The sequence below is a fragment of the Solanum stenotomum genome, chromosome 8, assembly GCF_019186545.1.
Source record: "Solanum stenotomum isolate F172 chromosome 8, ASM1918654v1, whole genome shotgun sequence".
Classification (NCBI taxonomy): Eukaryota; Viridiplantae; Streptophyta; class Magnoliopsida; order Solanales; family Solanaceae; genus Solanum; species Solanum stenotomum.
The window spans coordinates 3745612-3760207 of NC_064289.1; the positions used below are offsets into that span (position 1 = coordinate 3745612).

The 14596-nt window shown below is 31.2% G+C and overlaps 4 protein-coding genes across 6 annotated transcripts; 1 reads left to right on the plus strand and 3 right to left on the minus strand.

The window, feature by feature from the left end:
- Positions 1-1134: 1134 nt before the first annotated feature.
- Positions 1135-6218, plus strand: LOC125873167 (nudix hydrolase 19, chloroplastic). 3 transcript variants are annotated; one of them, XM_049554055.1, is made up of 8 exons: positions 1136-1822; positions 2721-2861; positions 3033-3137; positions 3711-3810; positions 4579-4671; positions 4805-5070; positions 5306-5351; positions 5905-6218. In XM_049554055.1, exons 1-6 carry the CDS (start codon positions 1232-1234, stop codon positions 5068-5070), a joined length of 1296 nt encoding a protein of 431 aa, XP_049410012.1. In that variant the 5' UTR covers positions 1136-1231; the 3' UTR covers positions 5306-5351; positions 5905-6218. The 3 variants fall into 3 exon arrangements, with proteins under 3 accessions (XP_049410013.1, XP_049410012.1, XP_049410011.1); XM_049554054.1 differs by having other exon boundaries at positions 5947-6217; XM_049554056.1 differs by lacking the exon at positions 5306-5351 and having other exon boundaries at positions 1135-1822; positions 5947-6217.
- A 138-nt stretch (positions 6219-6356) lies between these two features.
- On the minus strand, positions 6357-8387 carry LOC125872390 (bifunctional monodehydroascorbate reductase and carbonic anhydrase nectarin-3-like). The gene is given in 5 exon segments (XM_049553105.1): positions 6357-6448; positions 6780-6828; positions 6934-7261; positions 7824-7914; positions 8345-8387. Coding segments are annotated over 5 exon segments (603 nt in total).
- A 776-nt stretch (positions 8388-9163) lies between these two features.
- Positions 9164-11249, minus strand: LOC125874378 (bifunctional monodehydroascorbate reductase and carbonic anhydrase nectarin-3-like). The gene is made up of 7 exons (XM_049555257.1): positions 11165-11249; positions 10819-11027; positions 10590-10696; positions 10082-10187; positions 9816-9983; positions 9648-9701; positions 9164-9243 (listed from the first exon to the last, which is right to left on the minus strand). Exons 1-7 carry the CDS (start codon positions 11247-11249, stop codon positions 9175-9177), a joined length of 798 nt encoding a protein of 265 aa, XP_049411214.1. The 3' UTR covers positions 9164-9174.
- Positions 11250-12517: 1268 nt separating this feature from the next.
- LOC125874245 (bifunctional monodehydroascorbate reductase and carbonic anhydrase nectarin-3-like) lies at positions 12518-14275 on the minus strand. Its single transcript, XM_049555091.1, has 7 exons — positions 14159-14275; positions 13763-13980; positions 13558-13661; positions 13360-13468; positions 13102-13263; positions 12942-12995; positions 12518-12831 (listed from the first exon to the last, which is right to left on the minus strand). The coding sequence occupies exons 1-7, from the start codon at positions 14241-14243 to the stop codon at positions 12751-12753; spliced, it is 813 nt and encodes a 270-aa protein (XP_049411048.1). The 5' UTR covers positions 14244-14275; the 3' UTR covers positions 12518-12750.
- Between the last annotated feature and the right edge of the window lie 321 nt (positions 14276-14596).

Genomic DNA, 14596 nt, shown 5'->3' on the forward strand with positions numbered 1-14596 from the left:
CTAAACAATGATATATCATACCAAAAACAAGAGTTACAATACTATAACTAGTACAATGGCAAACACCAATTATCCTAAGCAAGCCCAATACTACACTACCTACTAATATTCTATCCTAATATAATCCACTCAACTTGACTGTCCAAGTTTGGCAAGTTAATATTTATTAACTTGATCCGTTTTGGTTCGTCCAATTCGATCAATCTAAAAGTTGAGCTACTTTTAACTGAGGATGTAGTCTAAATTGATCTATAAGTACTCTTGTCAAAATATTTATTAAAACAAAGTTAATTTTTTGTTTGATGAACTATATTATATAATCATCATAAAGAAAAAAAATGCAAGTCTTTTTAGCTGGGTAATTAAATAAATTATAACTTTTCTACAAGATACAATTTTAATGTATTTACTGAGAGGGCTAACAATTTTTTGGGCAAGGCATATTGAAGGAATTATTAAGTACATTGTAGACACTGAATGAAGGCAGGTTGATTATCAAGTATCTTGCATAGATTCAAAGGTTCCCTACCTAAGGTAGAAGGTTTGATTTCCACCCTCCAAGTAATTAGGGATCAATCACTTAGTATGTGTCCAGTAAGATCACCATAGAAAGTAGTTGTGACAGGTCAAATGGGCTAATTGAGTTTTTCATGGTCGATTATGAATTATGGTTACAAGACATATCTTTATTCAAACAGACTTTTTTTTTTAACACTAGAGCAAGAGAATCACTATATTGTTGAGCTTCCATATTTGGTGATATAAGGAATCAATATTGACCTGCACTCAATAGAGTTGTTATATCTCGTGAGACCTTTATCTTTATATGTTGTAAGAGTGTAATTAAATGAATAAGTTGAGTTGAAATTGAGTATGTTAAAATAGATTGGGTATAAAATATGGACGTTAGAGATCGTCCATGCTAAGTACTACTACTCTTATTTCGCCCACCACAACACCCATCACCCCTATCCCTACCTATCCTCGCAATTTATATCAGATTTATATAAATATTTTTAGAATAATATTTTTGGCACCAAGAAAAAAAAAATTCAGGCAAATAGTGTACACTCCACCAAGGTGTACAAATGAAATTGTGGCCAACTATAATGCAACGTGACCATAGAACACACAAGTCCAGATGTCATCGTTTCATAGACCATCCTCATCGACTCACCAAATCTTCCATCTTCAGAAAAAAAAAAACAGCAATGGTAGCTGAACTCAAGCAATGATCTTTCTTCTTTCCTTCACAAATTCAGCTGCTACTCATCTCGTCTCCCTATCCAAATTCCCAATTCTCAGAACCCCACAATTCTCCACCATGTCTACCAATTTCTTCAAGTCTCACGCCTTTGCAGGCAACCCCATAAAGCTAAGAACCCCTAAACCAACTGATCCATTTTCACCACCCTCTGCTCTCAAGACCCTTAAAAACCTTCTTTTAGGAAATACCCATGAACCCAATTCCCCTAATTTCAAGATCTTGCCTTTCAGAAAGGGAAGGCCATTGGCTGGTTCAGTTAGGGATTCGAATGAGCCGAATTGGCACCTAGGTTGGTTGAGTTTTGGGGATTGTAAGGCGTTTTTGGAGAATTCTGAGGTTAATTTGAGTGAAGATACTTTGGTTTATCTGGGTTCTGATTCTGAGGGTGATGGGGTTTATGTTGTGTACTGGGGTATTGATGTGACAGAGGCTGGTAATGGATTGGTTAAAGAATTGGGGGGTAATCAGTTTTGCTTTGTTGAGCTTAGGACTTTGATGGTTGCCACTGATTGGGAAAATGCTTCATCCATGGGACAACTTGCTATTGCTGGTCATGTATGTGTTTTTCACCTCTGCCTTTTCAATTTCAAAAACTACAATTCTTGTATAACATTGATACAATTACATTGCTCGTCGAATTGGATTGCTGCTCTAGTTGTCTGCATTGTGATCACCAGCTATATGAATTAACTAGGCATATTAATGTAGTGAATCATTTTCATAAACTATCCACTACCAGCTGGTATTTTGAACCCATGTACTCCTTTCGTTTCGATTTGTTTGTGTGGTTTTGACTTGGCATGGAGTTTAAGAAAATAAATAAACTTTTTAATCTTGCGGTCTTAAACTAAGATATGTAGTGTGTATCAAAATGCTCTTTAATCTCGTGGAAAGTTAGATTACAGTGTTGCGAAAAAAGGAAAGATACATTCTTTTTTAAACAGACTAAAGAGAAAAGTAAGACAAACAAATGAGGCGGAATATCTTTTTTCAAGTTCTATCTTTAGTTATGTAGATTCTTGTAGGCAAGAAAATGTTGTATGTTTAGAATACTACTTAAGTGATCTTACATAATCTTGAACTGCTTAACAGAGGATCTCTTGTTATGAAATTGCAACCTGGTTATGCAGTTAACATCACGTTGTAAATGTGCATTTCAAACTTTATTATCTTAAGATTCTTAACCTCAATTAGATTAAGAGTGTTAAAGGGTTGTCTCAGAAAGTGTGGATGTGTCTAAGAGTCCTGATAATTCCATCTAGCATCAAGTTTGTTTCTAATTCTAAGAAAATGAATTTGGGTTTTTGCCACATTATTGTCAATGTTGAACTGCACATATCCAATCATTCGGTAGCATTCTGTTTTAGTTATTTGTTATAAGTACCTTCTAATGCTAAAAATGGCGACCACAATTAACTGAATGTTTTACTTTTTGTCTTTGGAATTTTATCAGGCCAGATCATTACTAGAATGGCATACAGTATCACGTTTTTGTGGATTTTGTGGTGGTAAGAACATTTTAATTGATGCTGGGAGACGGAAACAGTGCTCTAATGAGTTATGCAAGAAGAAAATCTATCCTCGAGTTGATCCAGTATGTCAATCAGATCGATTTTGTTCTCTCTGATTAATATTCTGCTTGTGGTTGTACACTTTTTTGGTTTACTTGTTTTTCTTTGTTTCGTGGAAGAGGTTATGGGACTTGCATACTGAAACGCTACATGAGAATCCTAACTTTCTTTGGCATGTCTTGTCCTGGCAACAGGTTGTGATTATGTTAGTTATTGACAAAGAGAATGACCGTGCGCTATTAAGTAGGCAGTCAAGATTTGTGCCTCGCATGTGGAGTTGTCTAGCTGGTTTCATGGAGGTATGTGGTGTGCTTTTGATTTTGAGCAATGCATTTTCGAGCTGCTGCATAACTTGTTGCCAAATTTAGTTAAAAAATAGCATTCATATGTCTTGATCACTATGGATGTTGTCCATGGTGAAAAAGAAATTTAGTCACTAGAACCTCATTCCAGCATCAGTGTATTAGTTATTTGACTTATTTCCTATTAGCCAGTGGTCAATTTTTATTACTTCCTCAGTATATGGAGTAGGAAAAAAAGGTTTTTGAGTTTTGACACAAGCTAAATATTTTAACATAGCCCAAAATACCTTAGCATCTCGTGGTCTACAAAATGACTGTCTTATCATAAAAAAAATGATTATTTTTTTTCAATCTTTTGAAACAAGAAATGGAAAGAGTGTCACATAATATGGAACGGAGGGAGTATTTCAATTTTCTGCATAGTACTTCAGCTCCTTTTTGTTTTTTGGTTGGTTTGCTGTCTCCCTTTTCTGTTTTAATATGTGTACAATTAGCCAGCATTGGTTTTTGATCCTGTCATTCACAATTTATTTATGAAACATGTTAATTAGTATCTAAATTTATTAGTAGCCAGGAGAAAGTTTGGAGGAGGCTGTGAGAAGAGAAACATGGGAGGAGACCGGTATTGAAGTTGGACAAGTTGTTTACCATAGTTCTCAGCCATGGCCTGGTAATGTTCTTGGAAACAGATTTGTGGTATTTGTTCCCTTCTGTTCTTTTAGTTATTTTAACCACCTAGCTTTTTCATAATGATGTAAGGTAATTATGTAATTAGTGTTTTTTCCAAGGAAAAGTGCCAAAAAGTGACAAGGTAAGGTGGGTGGAACTTGAAGCGGAAAGAGAGAAGTGAATCACACAATTTATGAAGAAAATTTAAATTACTAAACATACATGAACTCAGTACTAATGATTATTCAACATCCAATATAAGAAAATGCCTTTATTAATCCAACTCCTCAAATCGAGATTCAAAGAACAAGTGAATCACAGAATTTATGATAAACATCCATTATAAGAAAATGCCATTATTGAGATTCAAAGAACTGATCCTGATTTTCATTTTGATAACTTTATGAATCATTCTTTGAAGCGCGTGACTTCACCCATGAATCAATAACCATTGCTTCGCATCGTAGCAACAAAGCAATGCCTTTTATTATCAATGCTGGGAATGAATACCAGAGTAGCTCCTAATTGTTACCACCAATCTTTTAAAAAAACATCATATTGGTGTGATGCATATCACTTGTCAGCTTTCCATTTTTCTTTTGAGCATTGTTGATCTAATTGTGCGCCAATCAGTTGCTTCATGAAATGGTCACTAGAGGTTTTCTTTTCCTCATTGGCAGTTGTTACTGAACATTTTATCTGTATTTCTTGCATGCCAGTGTTCTTTTAGCTCATGTGATTATCATTTTACTGTATGATTCCTCTACAGTTGGACCTAGCAGCATGCCGTGCCAACTTATGGTGGGATTCTTTGCGTATGCAAAATCACTGGATATTAATGTGGATAAGGAGGAATTAGAAGGTAACTTGAAGATCTTTAATTATGTTGATTTTTGATCGACTCCGTTTGACTTATAATGCTTGAATTCCACCTTTATATTTTGATTATGGGCATTTTCTTTCTTTCTGTGACGGTGAATAAACTTGTGATCTAGATGCGAAATGGCACAGCAGAGAAGATGTGAAAAAGGCACTCACAATCGCGGAATACAAGAAGGCACAGAGGACTGCTGCTGGTAAAGTGGACCAAATGTGCAAGGGTGTAGAAAGAGGACAGAGCTTGTCTTCCGATTTCAATGTGGAAAGTGGGGAACTTGCTCCTATGTTTATCCCGGGGCCCTTTGCAATTGCTAATCATCTCATTTCCTCTTGGGTGAATGGGGTTGAATCACAACTTGCAAGTTCTTTCTCAAATTTATAGGTTGGTGCTCACTAATGAAGTTTTTTTTTTTCGGCATGTCATTTAATCTTGTGTGTATCATCTTTCTATTACCAAATCTCTTGTTTGAAATCGATTTGCTGAAATTGTTGCACCGTTAATACTGTAGTAAGCTCCTCTAATCTGTTAATGTGCTCAAATTATTAAGTTCCTGTTCCACATAGTTTTTCTACTTAGGAAGTAAGGTTAACATGAAGGATGTCTTTCTGTGTGACAGGACTTTAGTAATTGACATCAACAATGTTGTTCTCAAAGATTCTTAGGTAAGTAAGATCTTCCATATCGTCAAATCTTCATTGTATTGTCGTATCTTCCTTTTCAAATGATTGATGCAACAAATAGTAGTCTAATGTTGATCTCAATTTTCTTTGCTCTTCTTGGATTATTTTGGTTCTCACTAGATGTAAGCATAAATCAAAGAAAGAGGACAATGTCAAATAGTGAGGGTTTCTACATAAAATGACCTTAGTCTACTCGTGAAGAAACGAATATGCTTTGTTAATCTAAAACTAGTGGCTTTCTGTTTTTGCTTGGTTAAATTTGTCTGTTTGGTGAAAGAGGTGGCTGGGAGATTCATTTAGAATGTCAATCGTCAATATGCTCATATTGGTGACGTTATTGTTGCTGTGATCAAAGAAGCAGTACCAAATAGATCAGAAGTAGTCAGAGCTGTTTACTGTAGAATTTTGTATCTTTGATCGAAATATGTTATAATCCTCAACTTAGAGAAACGTTAGTTTACCTGTGAAAACAGAGGATTGATTCTACATTCATTTCCATGTCGTTGAATGCAACACGTATTTTTTTCTTTTCTAGGCCACCACTACCCTCTGATGAGACGAACAATTAATCTTGCAGGGGAGTTGAACCTCCATATGTGCTGCAACAATACCATTGATTCAGTAGATGAATGCTGCTGGCAAGTGTGAAAATGGACGTGTATACGTACATGCATAGCAGACGTGCTAGTATAAATTTTAAGCAATTGCACTTCGAACTACTTAATTTGTAATTTGAATTTTGTGTTATAGAGATATTAACGCCACATAGCTCATATTTTGAGTTTGTTGCCCAATTTAGCTTTTATTTGTGTATAAACACCTTGCGTATACATTTCTATATAAGAATGATATATTATGTATCTTGTTTTTTTCCAGTTAAATGGCGTAATAACTAATCCTAGTTCTGAATATGATTATTAATTAACATCCTGTACTAAGTAGAGTATAATATATAGTACACTGCTATAACAAAACAAATATAAAGAATCAATTCATTTCTATTTGTTCTGGCTTGTATAATCTGATAGGACGTTTGTTTGGTGGCTGAGCTGGTCTAGCATTGCTTTCAGATAAAAAAAGTCAAAAAAACAGTGTTACTATCAAACTACCAAATTTATCGGTAATTCAAGTTAATTCGTCACTAAATAGCTTCAAAATCCGTAGCTAAATAAGATTAGCACATAATTTTTGTTGTTGAGCTAAAAAAAAATTTCATCGCCAATTTCTTATTTCCTAGCCGTGTTTTAATTAAAGAGCCATCCTTTTCGAATCTCACAAATTCTTATTAAATACTCGTTTTTGAATCCAAATATACAAAGAAACATACACTATAAGTAAATGAAATATAATTAGGTAAGAAAATTATTACTAATTACTAAAATTTTAATTTGGGGTAGCAACTCACAGCATGAACAGCATCTCTGATAAGTTTCATTTGTCTTTTGGTCACAGTTTTCACCTGGGAAATTAAAAAAAAATCACTTAATTAAAATTACTTTCAAAATTGGAAATACTTAAATTTAATTTTCATAATCTTGAGTGGGATTTTTTTTTTATTAATTACCTTTCTATCCATAGTCCAGATAACACCTTCAGTGCAAGGTGGTACTGTTAGGGAGCCAATATACCTATAATATTTTTTGCCATCTATTTTTATTTGCTTTGGATTAATTCTTCCAATGGCTCTCTCCACACCTTTTGTATTAGCAAGTGCTTTTAAATCCTTCTCTATCTGCGATATTAAATTACACTGATAATATAAAAATTAATTTTATTTTAATACTGTCGGTGAATATAATTTAAGTCGGGGCCGTCCGATCTTGTAGATGATTCCAATAACAGCAGTCTTTCCATCATTGCTTTCATGTACCAAATGTGCCTCCAAATTAACCCTGCATTTAATTTGTTGATATAAGTGCATAAAAAAATTATGCAAAAAATAAAGAAAAAAAATAGATTGGCTCAGCTATAATATAATCTATTATTGTCACTTATCAATTTATATAATACAACGATGTTTAACATGAAAAATAGAGTTAAAGGGGAGAAAAATAAAGAAAATCTTTTAGCACATATCAGAAATATCTTTAGAATTTATCGCCGTTTGAAATATTTAATGATATTTTTAAGGCTAGAAGGACAAGATATCATTAAAAGTACGTACAATGGGAAATTCAAAATTAATGAATTTTTTAAATAAAAAAATGTCATTATTTTGTTTTTGAAACAGATTAAAAGAAAAGAGTAGTGTCATGTAAAATAAAATTTAGTCGGCCAGCTTGAAAAATTTCACAAGGGGGTTCAGAATATAAAGAGATATATATACGAAGAAATTAAAAGAATTCAAATGATGTTATATAAATAGTGTAATTTTTTGACGAGGGACGTTACTGGCTCCGCCCTTGTGGGGGGTGTTAATACTAACAATATATATGTATGCCATAGAATATATACCGTTTTCCATTGATTGTGTGTTCAGAAGGTGTATGCCAATGGCATTGTTTAAGTTGATACTGAGTTCCATTTATCAGAAGGTAATGTGAAGCTGACCAAAAAGAAGTTGCTTTTGACTAAACTTGTAGTCATGAGAATTTTCTAAAATTTTATTCAGGTGGATAATTGAAGCCTCCTAGTATGTACTTTCTGGATATTAATTAATTGTATATGCTGTATAATAAAAAGACCGTCCGAGGACTCCTTTTTGGATTTCTTAATTCTCTGGAGTATGTGTTGGTTGAGATTAAAAGGACAGTTCGGTGCATTAAAATTTTCGTTATATGTTTGATTTAAAATAAAATTAAATTATAAGTGTTTATTATATGCAATCATTTTACATTTTTACAAAAGACTATTTCTACGAATTAAAACCATGACCTTCTGGTTGAGATTCCATGCATTGAATAATTAAAGACTACCACGATAGTTTCTTTATTGAAACTAAAATTCTATTTTCATTTCTCATGTCACATGCATGCCAATCTTTTTTGATATAGTTGTGATATTCAGGTCAGCCTGCATTTATCTAAATTAATTTCATAAGATACTTTCCACCACACACCAAAAATATTGTACTTTTTCCGTCCCAAAATAGTTGTTCACTATACTATTTTGAGATGTCCAATAATATTTGTTCACTTTATGATATCAATGGATAATTTTATATTTAGTTCCTAATACTTTTCCTATTATATTCAAAGGGTGATATAGTAAAATCAACATTCTATTTATAGTTTCTTAAAGGGTGTGTCAAGTCAATAATGAACAAGTATTGTTGGACAGAGGGAGTATCAGACAATTCCGTCCATCAAAATTAAAACATACATTAAGAATTACAATTTTGATCTCTTAGCTACCAATATAGACTATAAATAATTAGACCTTTACAAATACTCTAGAGAGTTAAAAGATATATTATTTTTACAAATTACAATTATGTGCTTCTATGATTCTGAAATGTGAATAAGTTACACAAAATAGCATGGTCCGCTTTTATTGTTTTATATATTTTTTTTGTCAGGACACTTTTTGGGGGTAAAGGAAGCAAAAATAGTATAAGAAGATATATTGGTGTAGAAAATCCTTCAAGAATTTATAAAGAAATATCCTATATTACTTCTTAATTCTTATTGCTAAATAGAGAACTCATACAGTATAAATTAGGTACGTAACTACACATGTAATGCTGTATTATTTTCCTCGTCGATCGTATGTAGGAACAGTTGCCACACAAAATCAAGGCTATTAATAAGTGATCGTAGCGAACCATCGTCTAGTTTAAAGTTAACCTAGCCAATCAATGAAATTACTAAGGTTTGTTAAATTTGATAGAACGTCCGTTTAATGGCTGAATTGGTCTGGCATTGGATTCAAATCCCTGAGATAAACATGAGAAGAAAAATCAAGAAGTTCCTTTCGTCCAAAATAAATAAATTTTTGAGGTATGACACACTTTTTAAGAAGGAAAAATATATGCTAAAAGTTTACTTATTTTGAATTGAAAAGAGTTAAATATAAGTAGATTCTACAATTTTTAAAAAATTGAAGAACCACCTTTTTCTTGTCGCACAAATTTTAATATATAGTAAAAAGAAAATTATTTTAATAGGCGCTTGGACATCAATTGAATGATGTAAGTGATAAAAATAATAGCATTTTGAAGGTAAATTGAAAATTAGTATCGGAAAAATTAATTTAGGCATGCATTACGCTAGAAAAAATATATAAACAAAAGTTTTTTAAAGAAAAAAACAAATTAATAATTTTGGGGTAGCAACTCACGTTAACAGCAGCATCTTGGAGCAGTTTTATTTGACTTGCCGTTACACTGTTAACCTATGAAATTGAAAAAGAGAAAAAAAATCACATAATTAAAATTAATACTAAAATGGGAATACTTAATTACTCTTAATTTTCATCATAATAATGAATTTAGGCAAATTTAATTACCTTTCCATCAATAGTCCAAACAACACCTTCAGTGCAAGGTGGAGTAGTTAGGGAGCCAATATATCTGTAATATATAATGTCATCCAATTTTATTATATTTGGATCATGTATTCCCATGGCTTTTTCTGCACTTCTTTTATCAGCAAGAGCTATTAAATCACCCTCTAGCTGTAATTACATAAGCAAACAATATCAAGAACCTGAAAAAAATAATTAGATCGATCGATTAAATTATACTGCTAGCATAAAAAAAAAATTGTGTTTACTATGGCTAGGAGATCATTAGGCAATAATCCAATTTCATAGAGGATTCCAATGACAGCAATTTTTCCATCACTGCTCATATGTACCAAATGAGCCTCCATATCATACCTGAATTATATTTATTCAAAAACAAAAAAAAAAAAAGAACTTGGTTGAGATTATGTAGATGAGTGTGTAAATAATAATAATTTTTCTCTTTGCGTACGTTATATTTCTAACAAAGGATATATTTTCCTGGATTATAATTTTCTCAAATCTTTAAAATTGTTAACTATTATGATTTATATTACTTTTTGTATAGTTTTTAAATATATCAGTTTTATTTCAGAAATTGAAGAATCTATGTCTAAAATCACACCTGGACATTAGATTTAACACCCATACTATGAATCAAGTATAACAAATTGAATAGATTAATTAGCACCCAATAACTTAAAAAGAGTAGAATCACGAATCTCATAAACTTTAAATCATGACTCTATCTCTAATCGCAATAAATATATATAATACCTTTTCCCATCGATACTATGTTCGGAAGGTGTGTGCCAATGAATTTGTTGGAGTTGATATTGAGTTTCATCAATCTTCAAGTATCCTGAATCACCATCCCATCTCAACTGCATTTATAAATAAATATATATTATAATCACAACTTAAAATTTTATTTCAATATGAGTGATGATATATTATCCACAATATATATTACTATATACTATAATGATACAATTTTCTTACGTACCATGATATCATGTCCTCTATTCACGAGAGTGGCATTGGATGGTTTGTAGTATTTTTGAAGAATTCCTAAATTTGATACAACTTCAACCATTTTGTTAACAAGGTCAATTGGAGACTGTAAATTTCCATTGCAGTTACTCGAGATTTTCCCCCAATTAGCTGGTCCGTTCTTTGCTTTTTTGTCATAACTAAACTCATCACTCATATCATCTACATTTACTCAGACATAATTAAGAAACTTACAACTATGTACACTGATGGTACAAAAAAAAGAAAAGAAATAACACTATTAAATCATCTTATATGAACACGAGCTAAAAAAATTCTAATTAATACATTTAACGTACCAACTTCTAGAGATCTTGAAAGAAATGCACTTGAAAGGAAAAGAAAAGAAAAGAAGAAGATTTTCATTGTTGTTGCCATATTCATATTCATATTATATCTTCAACCGTTGAAATATTTTGTGAGTTAATGAGGAAACTCAGTAAATTTATAGAGACTTATATAGGGGGGGGTAACGTTATATGAAGCTAACCAAAATTAAGTTGTAATTTTGACTGATTTTCTCTTGAGTTTAATTGCTGATTGAAAATTCGAAATTCTATTAAATTGATGATAATAAATTCTCCTTTTATTTCTCACATGAATGTATATTTCCCATTTTTGACATGAGTGATGGTACATTATGGTCGATGGTTATATATTCATGTTGAAATAAGCATTGCTAAAACACATCAAGATGACTTTACGATGTAAAAAAGTATCGAATATATATATAGTATACTTTTTATATTTGTATATATTTTGCACACAATCACTAGTTTTCAAGTCATTTTCTCCAAAAAAAATCATTACTTTCTCTGTCTCAATTTATGTGACACAATTTGAATTTCTTGAGTCAAACAATTTAGTATTAATCATGGATTAAGACATGATCTTTAAGTTTTTTTTTTTAAAAATAATATTTATATATTTGGAAACTACATATAAATTACTGCAAGTCACAATAATTGATAATTCAAGACATTTAAAACATATTTGGAAATTACGGTCACAGATAGACTTATTTGAATTTTCGTAATGAAAAAATTGTCACATAAATTAGAACAGAAGTATATTTTACGTGTGTACACTTACATGACTACTCACCAAGTAAATATGACTTTTTTTTTCGTGTCAAATTTTCAATGTAATAATGGATTAATTAAAGTTCTTACGAAATCTCTCCTTTAATTTGTCAATTTCTCTTTTGCTTATTCTGGATCTTAGCATGTTACGTTATTGCATACGTTATTCCCATCCAATAAACTAAATCTGGTAACAGAAATGACGTTAAGTCTCAAATACTTATAATTAGGACTAATTTCTTTGTTTTACTGCTATATATTGATTGGTAACAATTTACAGCCTAGACTAAATGATTCTGGTCTTTTGCATCCATTCCATTTTTGTTAAATTAAAGTCTATTATAGGAATATATTCTAATAACAGAACTGAAAAAAATTAAAGGTTCTACTAATTAAATCAGGATTTATTTCTTCGTCCCAAGTTAGTTGTCGTACGTGTTTCACTATTCTAATGTTTTCCAAAGTTGACGATGTATTTTGCTAATTAATTTCACAATGAAGCACCAACAAATCAACGTGCCTACACACGTACGTAACATATGCAGAACATATTACGAGTAATACTTATTACTGATACAATTGATACAATGAGATACTTATGATACAATTATTTGTAACATAAAATCATATATATTTCTAGTTCTAAACACCGTTATTATCATCGATAGACAATATAATAACTTAATTTATTTTCTTAAATTAAAGCTTCTTGGTAACGGATGAGGGTTTGACATGATCCCTACCGATTTATTAATAAAGATAGAACTAGATTAATTATGGGAAGGTTATTAAATACTCCCTAATCAAGCAAATGACCAAGGTTTGTTGAATTTGATAGGACGTCCGTTTAATGGCTGAATTGGTCTGGCATTGTATTCGAATCCCTGAGATAATTTAAATAGTAAATGATGTCAAATTCGAAATGAAAAATAGATACAACATATAAACAAGCAGATTTTCGAAACATAATTAAAATTTTATGTTAGAAACTCACATCATGAACAACATCTCGGAGCAGTTGAATTTGTTTTCTGGTTACAGTTTTAACCTGAAAATATTTTTTTTAAAAAAAATAAAATAATTAAAATTACTTTGAAAAATGTAAATAATTATATTAAATTTTGATAATAATGAGTCGGGTTTAATTGATTTACCTTTCCATCAATAGTCCAAATAACATTTTCAGTGCAAGGTGGTACTGTTAAGGAGCCCATATACCTGTAATATCTTTTTTCATCTATTTTTATTAGATTTGGATAATTAATTCCAATGGCTTTTTGATCTGCAAGTCTAAGAGCTTCTAAATCCTTCTCTATCTGTGATAATTACAAATAAATAATAATGTCAAAAAATTTAAAAATATAAAATCGATTAAAGTATATTGATAGCGTAACAAATAAATTTGTGTTTACCATAGTTAGGAAGAGATCAGGAAATAATCCAATCTCGTAAAGGATTCCAATGACTGCAATATTCTTTCCATCATTCGTTTCATGTACCAAATGACCCTCCATATCAAACCTTCATTTGATATACGCGAATAATTCTTAATAAAACTATTTACACTATCAGTATATATATACATATATACACACGCTTTATGAATATACCTTTTTCCATCGATAGTATGTTCAGAAGGTGTGTGCCAATGAACTTGTTTAAGTCGATATTGAGTGCCATTTATCTTCAAAAATCCTCCATCATCCCATCTCAACTACAGTATTTATAAATTAATACTTAATTCACTTATTACAAAATAATTTCAATTTATAATATCATGATCAAAGTCGATTTTTTAAATTTAAACGTACGTACCATTATATCATGGCCTCTGTTCAAGAGAGTGGCATTTGATGGTTTGTAGAATTTTTGAAGTATTCCTAAATTGGAAACAATTTCAACCTTATTGTTAGGAAAATCAATTGGAGACTGCATTTTTCCAGTTTTGCATTTGATCCAATTTGGATGAATATTGCTCCAGTTAGCTGGTCCATTCTCCGCGTTTTCAACGTAACTAAACTCACTCTCATCATCTACATCAATTCCCCAAAAGGATCACAACTTTATTCACTAATATGTTAGTGTAGAAGAAGTTTTATTTGTATTATCAAATCAGCTAAAAGATATAACGCAGATTAAAGGACGTTAATATTGCAAATTAAAAAGACACTCGAGGGTTCTATTTCTAATAATAAAATACATTTAACGTACCAACTTCTCCAGATCTTGCAAGAAATGCACTTGAAAGGAAAGCAAAAGAAATAAACAACATTTTGGTTATTGTTGCCATATTCATATTATTATATCTTCAACTATACTTAGAAGTGTTTTGTGAGTTGATGAGGGAACTCAGTAAATTCATTGATACTTATATAGGGGGAGTAAGGTAATATGAAGTTGACCAAAAAAATGTTGTAATTTTGACAATCTTCTCTTGCCAACTTTTGTTTTCCCTTCTAATTCCACGGGTATTTGTCACGTCCTACTAGCAATAGGAATCAGGTAACTCTGACCACCAAAATTACTTCTCTTGTCAAATGTTATTAATTTGGATTTAAGTTATATGTACTAACAATCTTTTACACCATCAGTACTATATATATATATATATATATATATATATATATATATATATATATATATATNTAT

What these genes read in the sequence shown, in the direction of transcription:
- LOC125873167 (XM_049554056.1), top strand. Translation starts at nt 1,232, where the DNA reads ATGATCTTTCTTCTTTCCTTCACAAATTCAGCTGCTACTCATCTCGTC. An exon ending in AACTTGCTATTGCTGGTCAT is followed by an intron (nt 1,823 to 2,720) that starts GTATGTGTTTTT and finishes GAATTTTATCAG; the next exon opens with GCCAGATCATTACTAGAATG. An exon ending in GGATAAGGAGGAATTAGAAG is followed by an intron (nt 4,672 to 4,804) that starts GTAACTTGAAGA and finishes CTTGTGATCTAG; the next exon opens with ATGCGAAATGGCACAGCAGA.
- LOC125874378 (XM_049555257.1), bottom strand. Translation starts at nt 11,249, where the DNA reads ATGAATATGGCAACAACAATGAAAATCTTCTTCTTTTCTTTTCTTTTC. An exon ending in ATAGAGGACATGATATCATG is followed by an intron (nt 10,697 to 10,818) that starts GTACGTAAGAAA and finishes TTATAAATGCAG; the next exon opens with TTGAGATGGGATGGTGATTC. An exon ending in CTAATGATCTCCTAGCCATA is followed by an intron (nt 9,984 to 10,081) that starts GTAAACACAATT and finishes ATGTAATTACAG; the next exon opens with CTAGAGGGTGATTTAATAGC.
- LOC125874245 (XM_049555091.1), bottom strand. Translation starts at nt 14,243, where the DNA reads ATGAATATGGCAACAATAACCAAAATGTTGTTTATTTCTTTTGCTTTC. An exon ending in CTGATCTCTTCCTAACTATG is followed by an intron (nt 13,264 to 13,359) that starts GTAAACACAAAT and finishes TAATTATCACAG; the next exon opens with ATAGAGAAGGATTTAGAAGC. An exon ending in TCCGAGATGTTGTTCATGAT is followed by an intron (nt 12,832 to 12,941) that starts GTGAGTTTCTAA and finishes AAATTATCTCAG; the next exon opens with GGATTCGAATACAATGCCAG.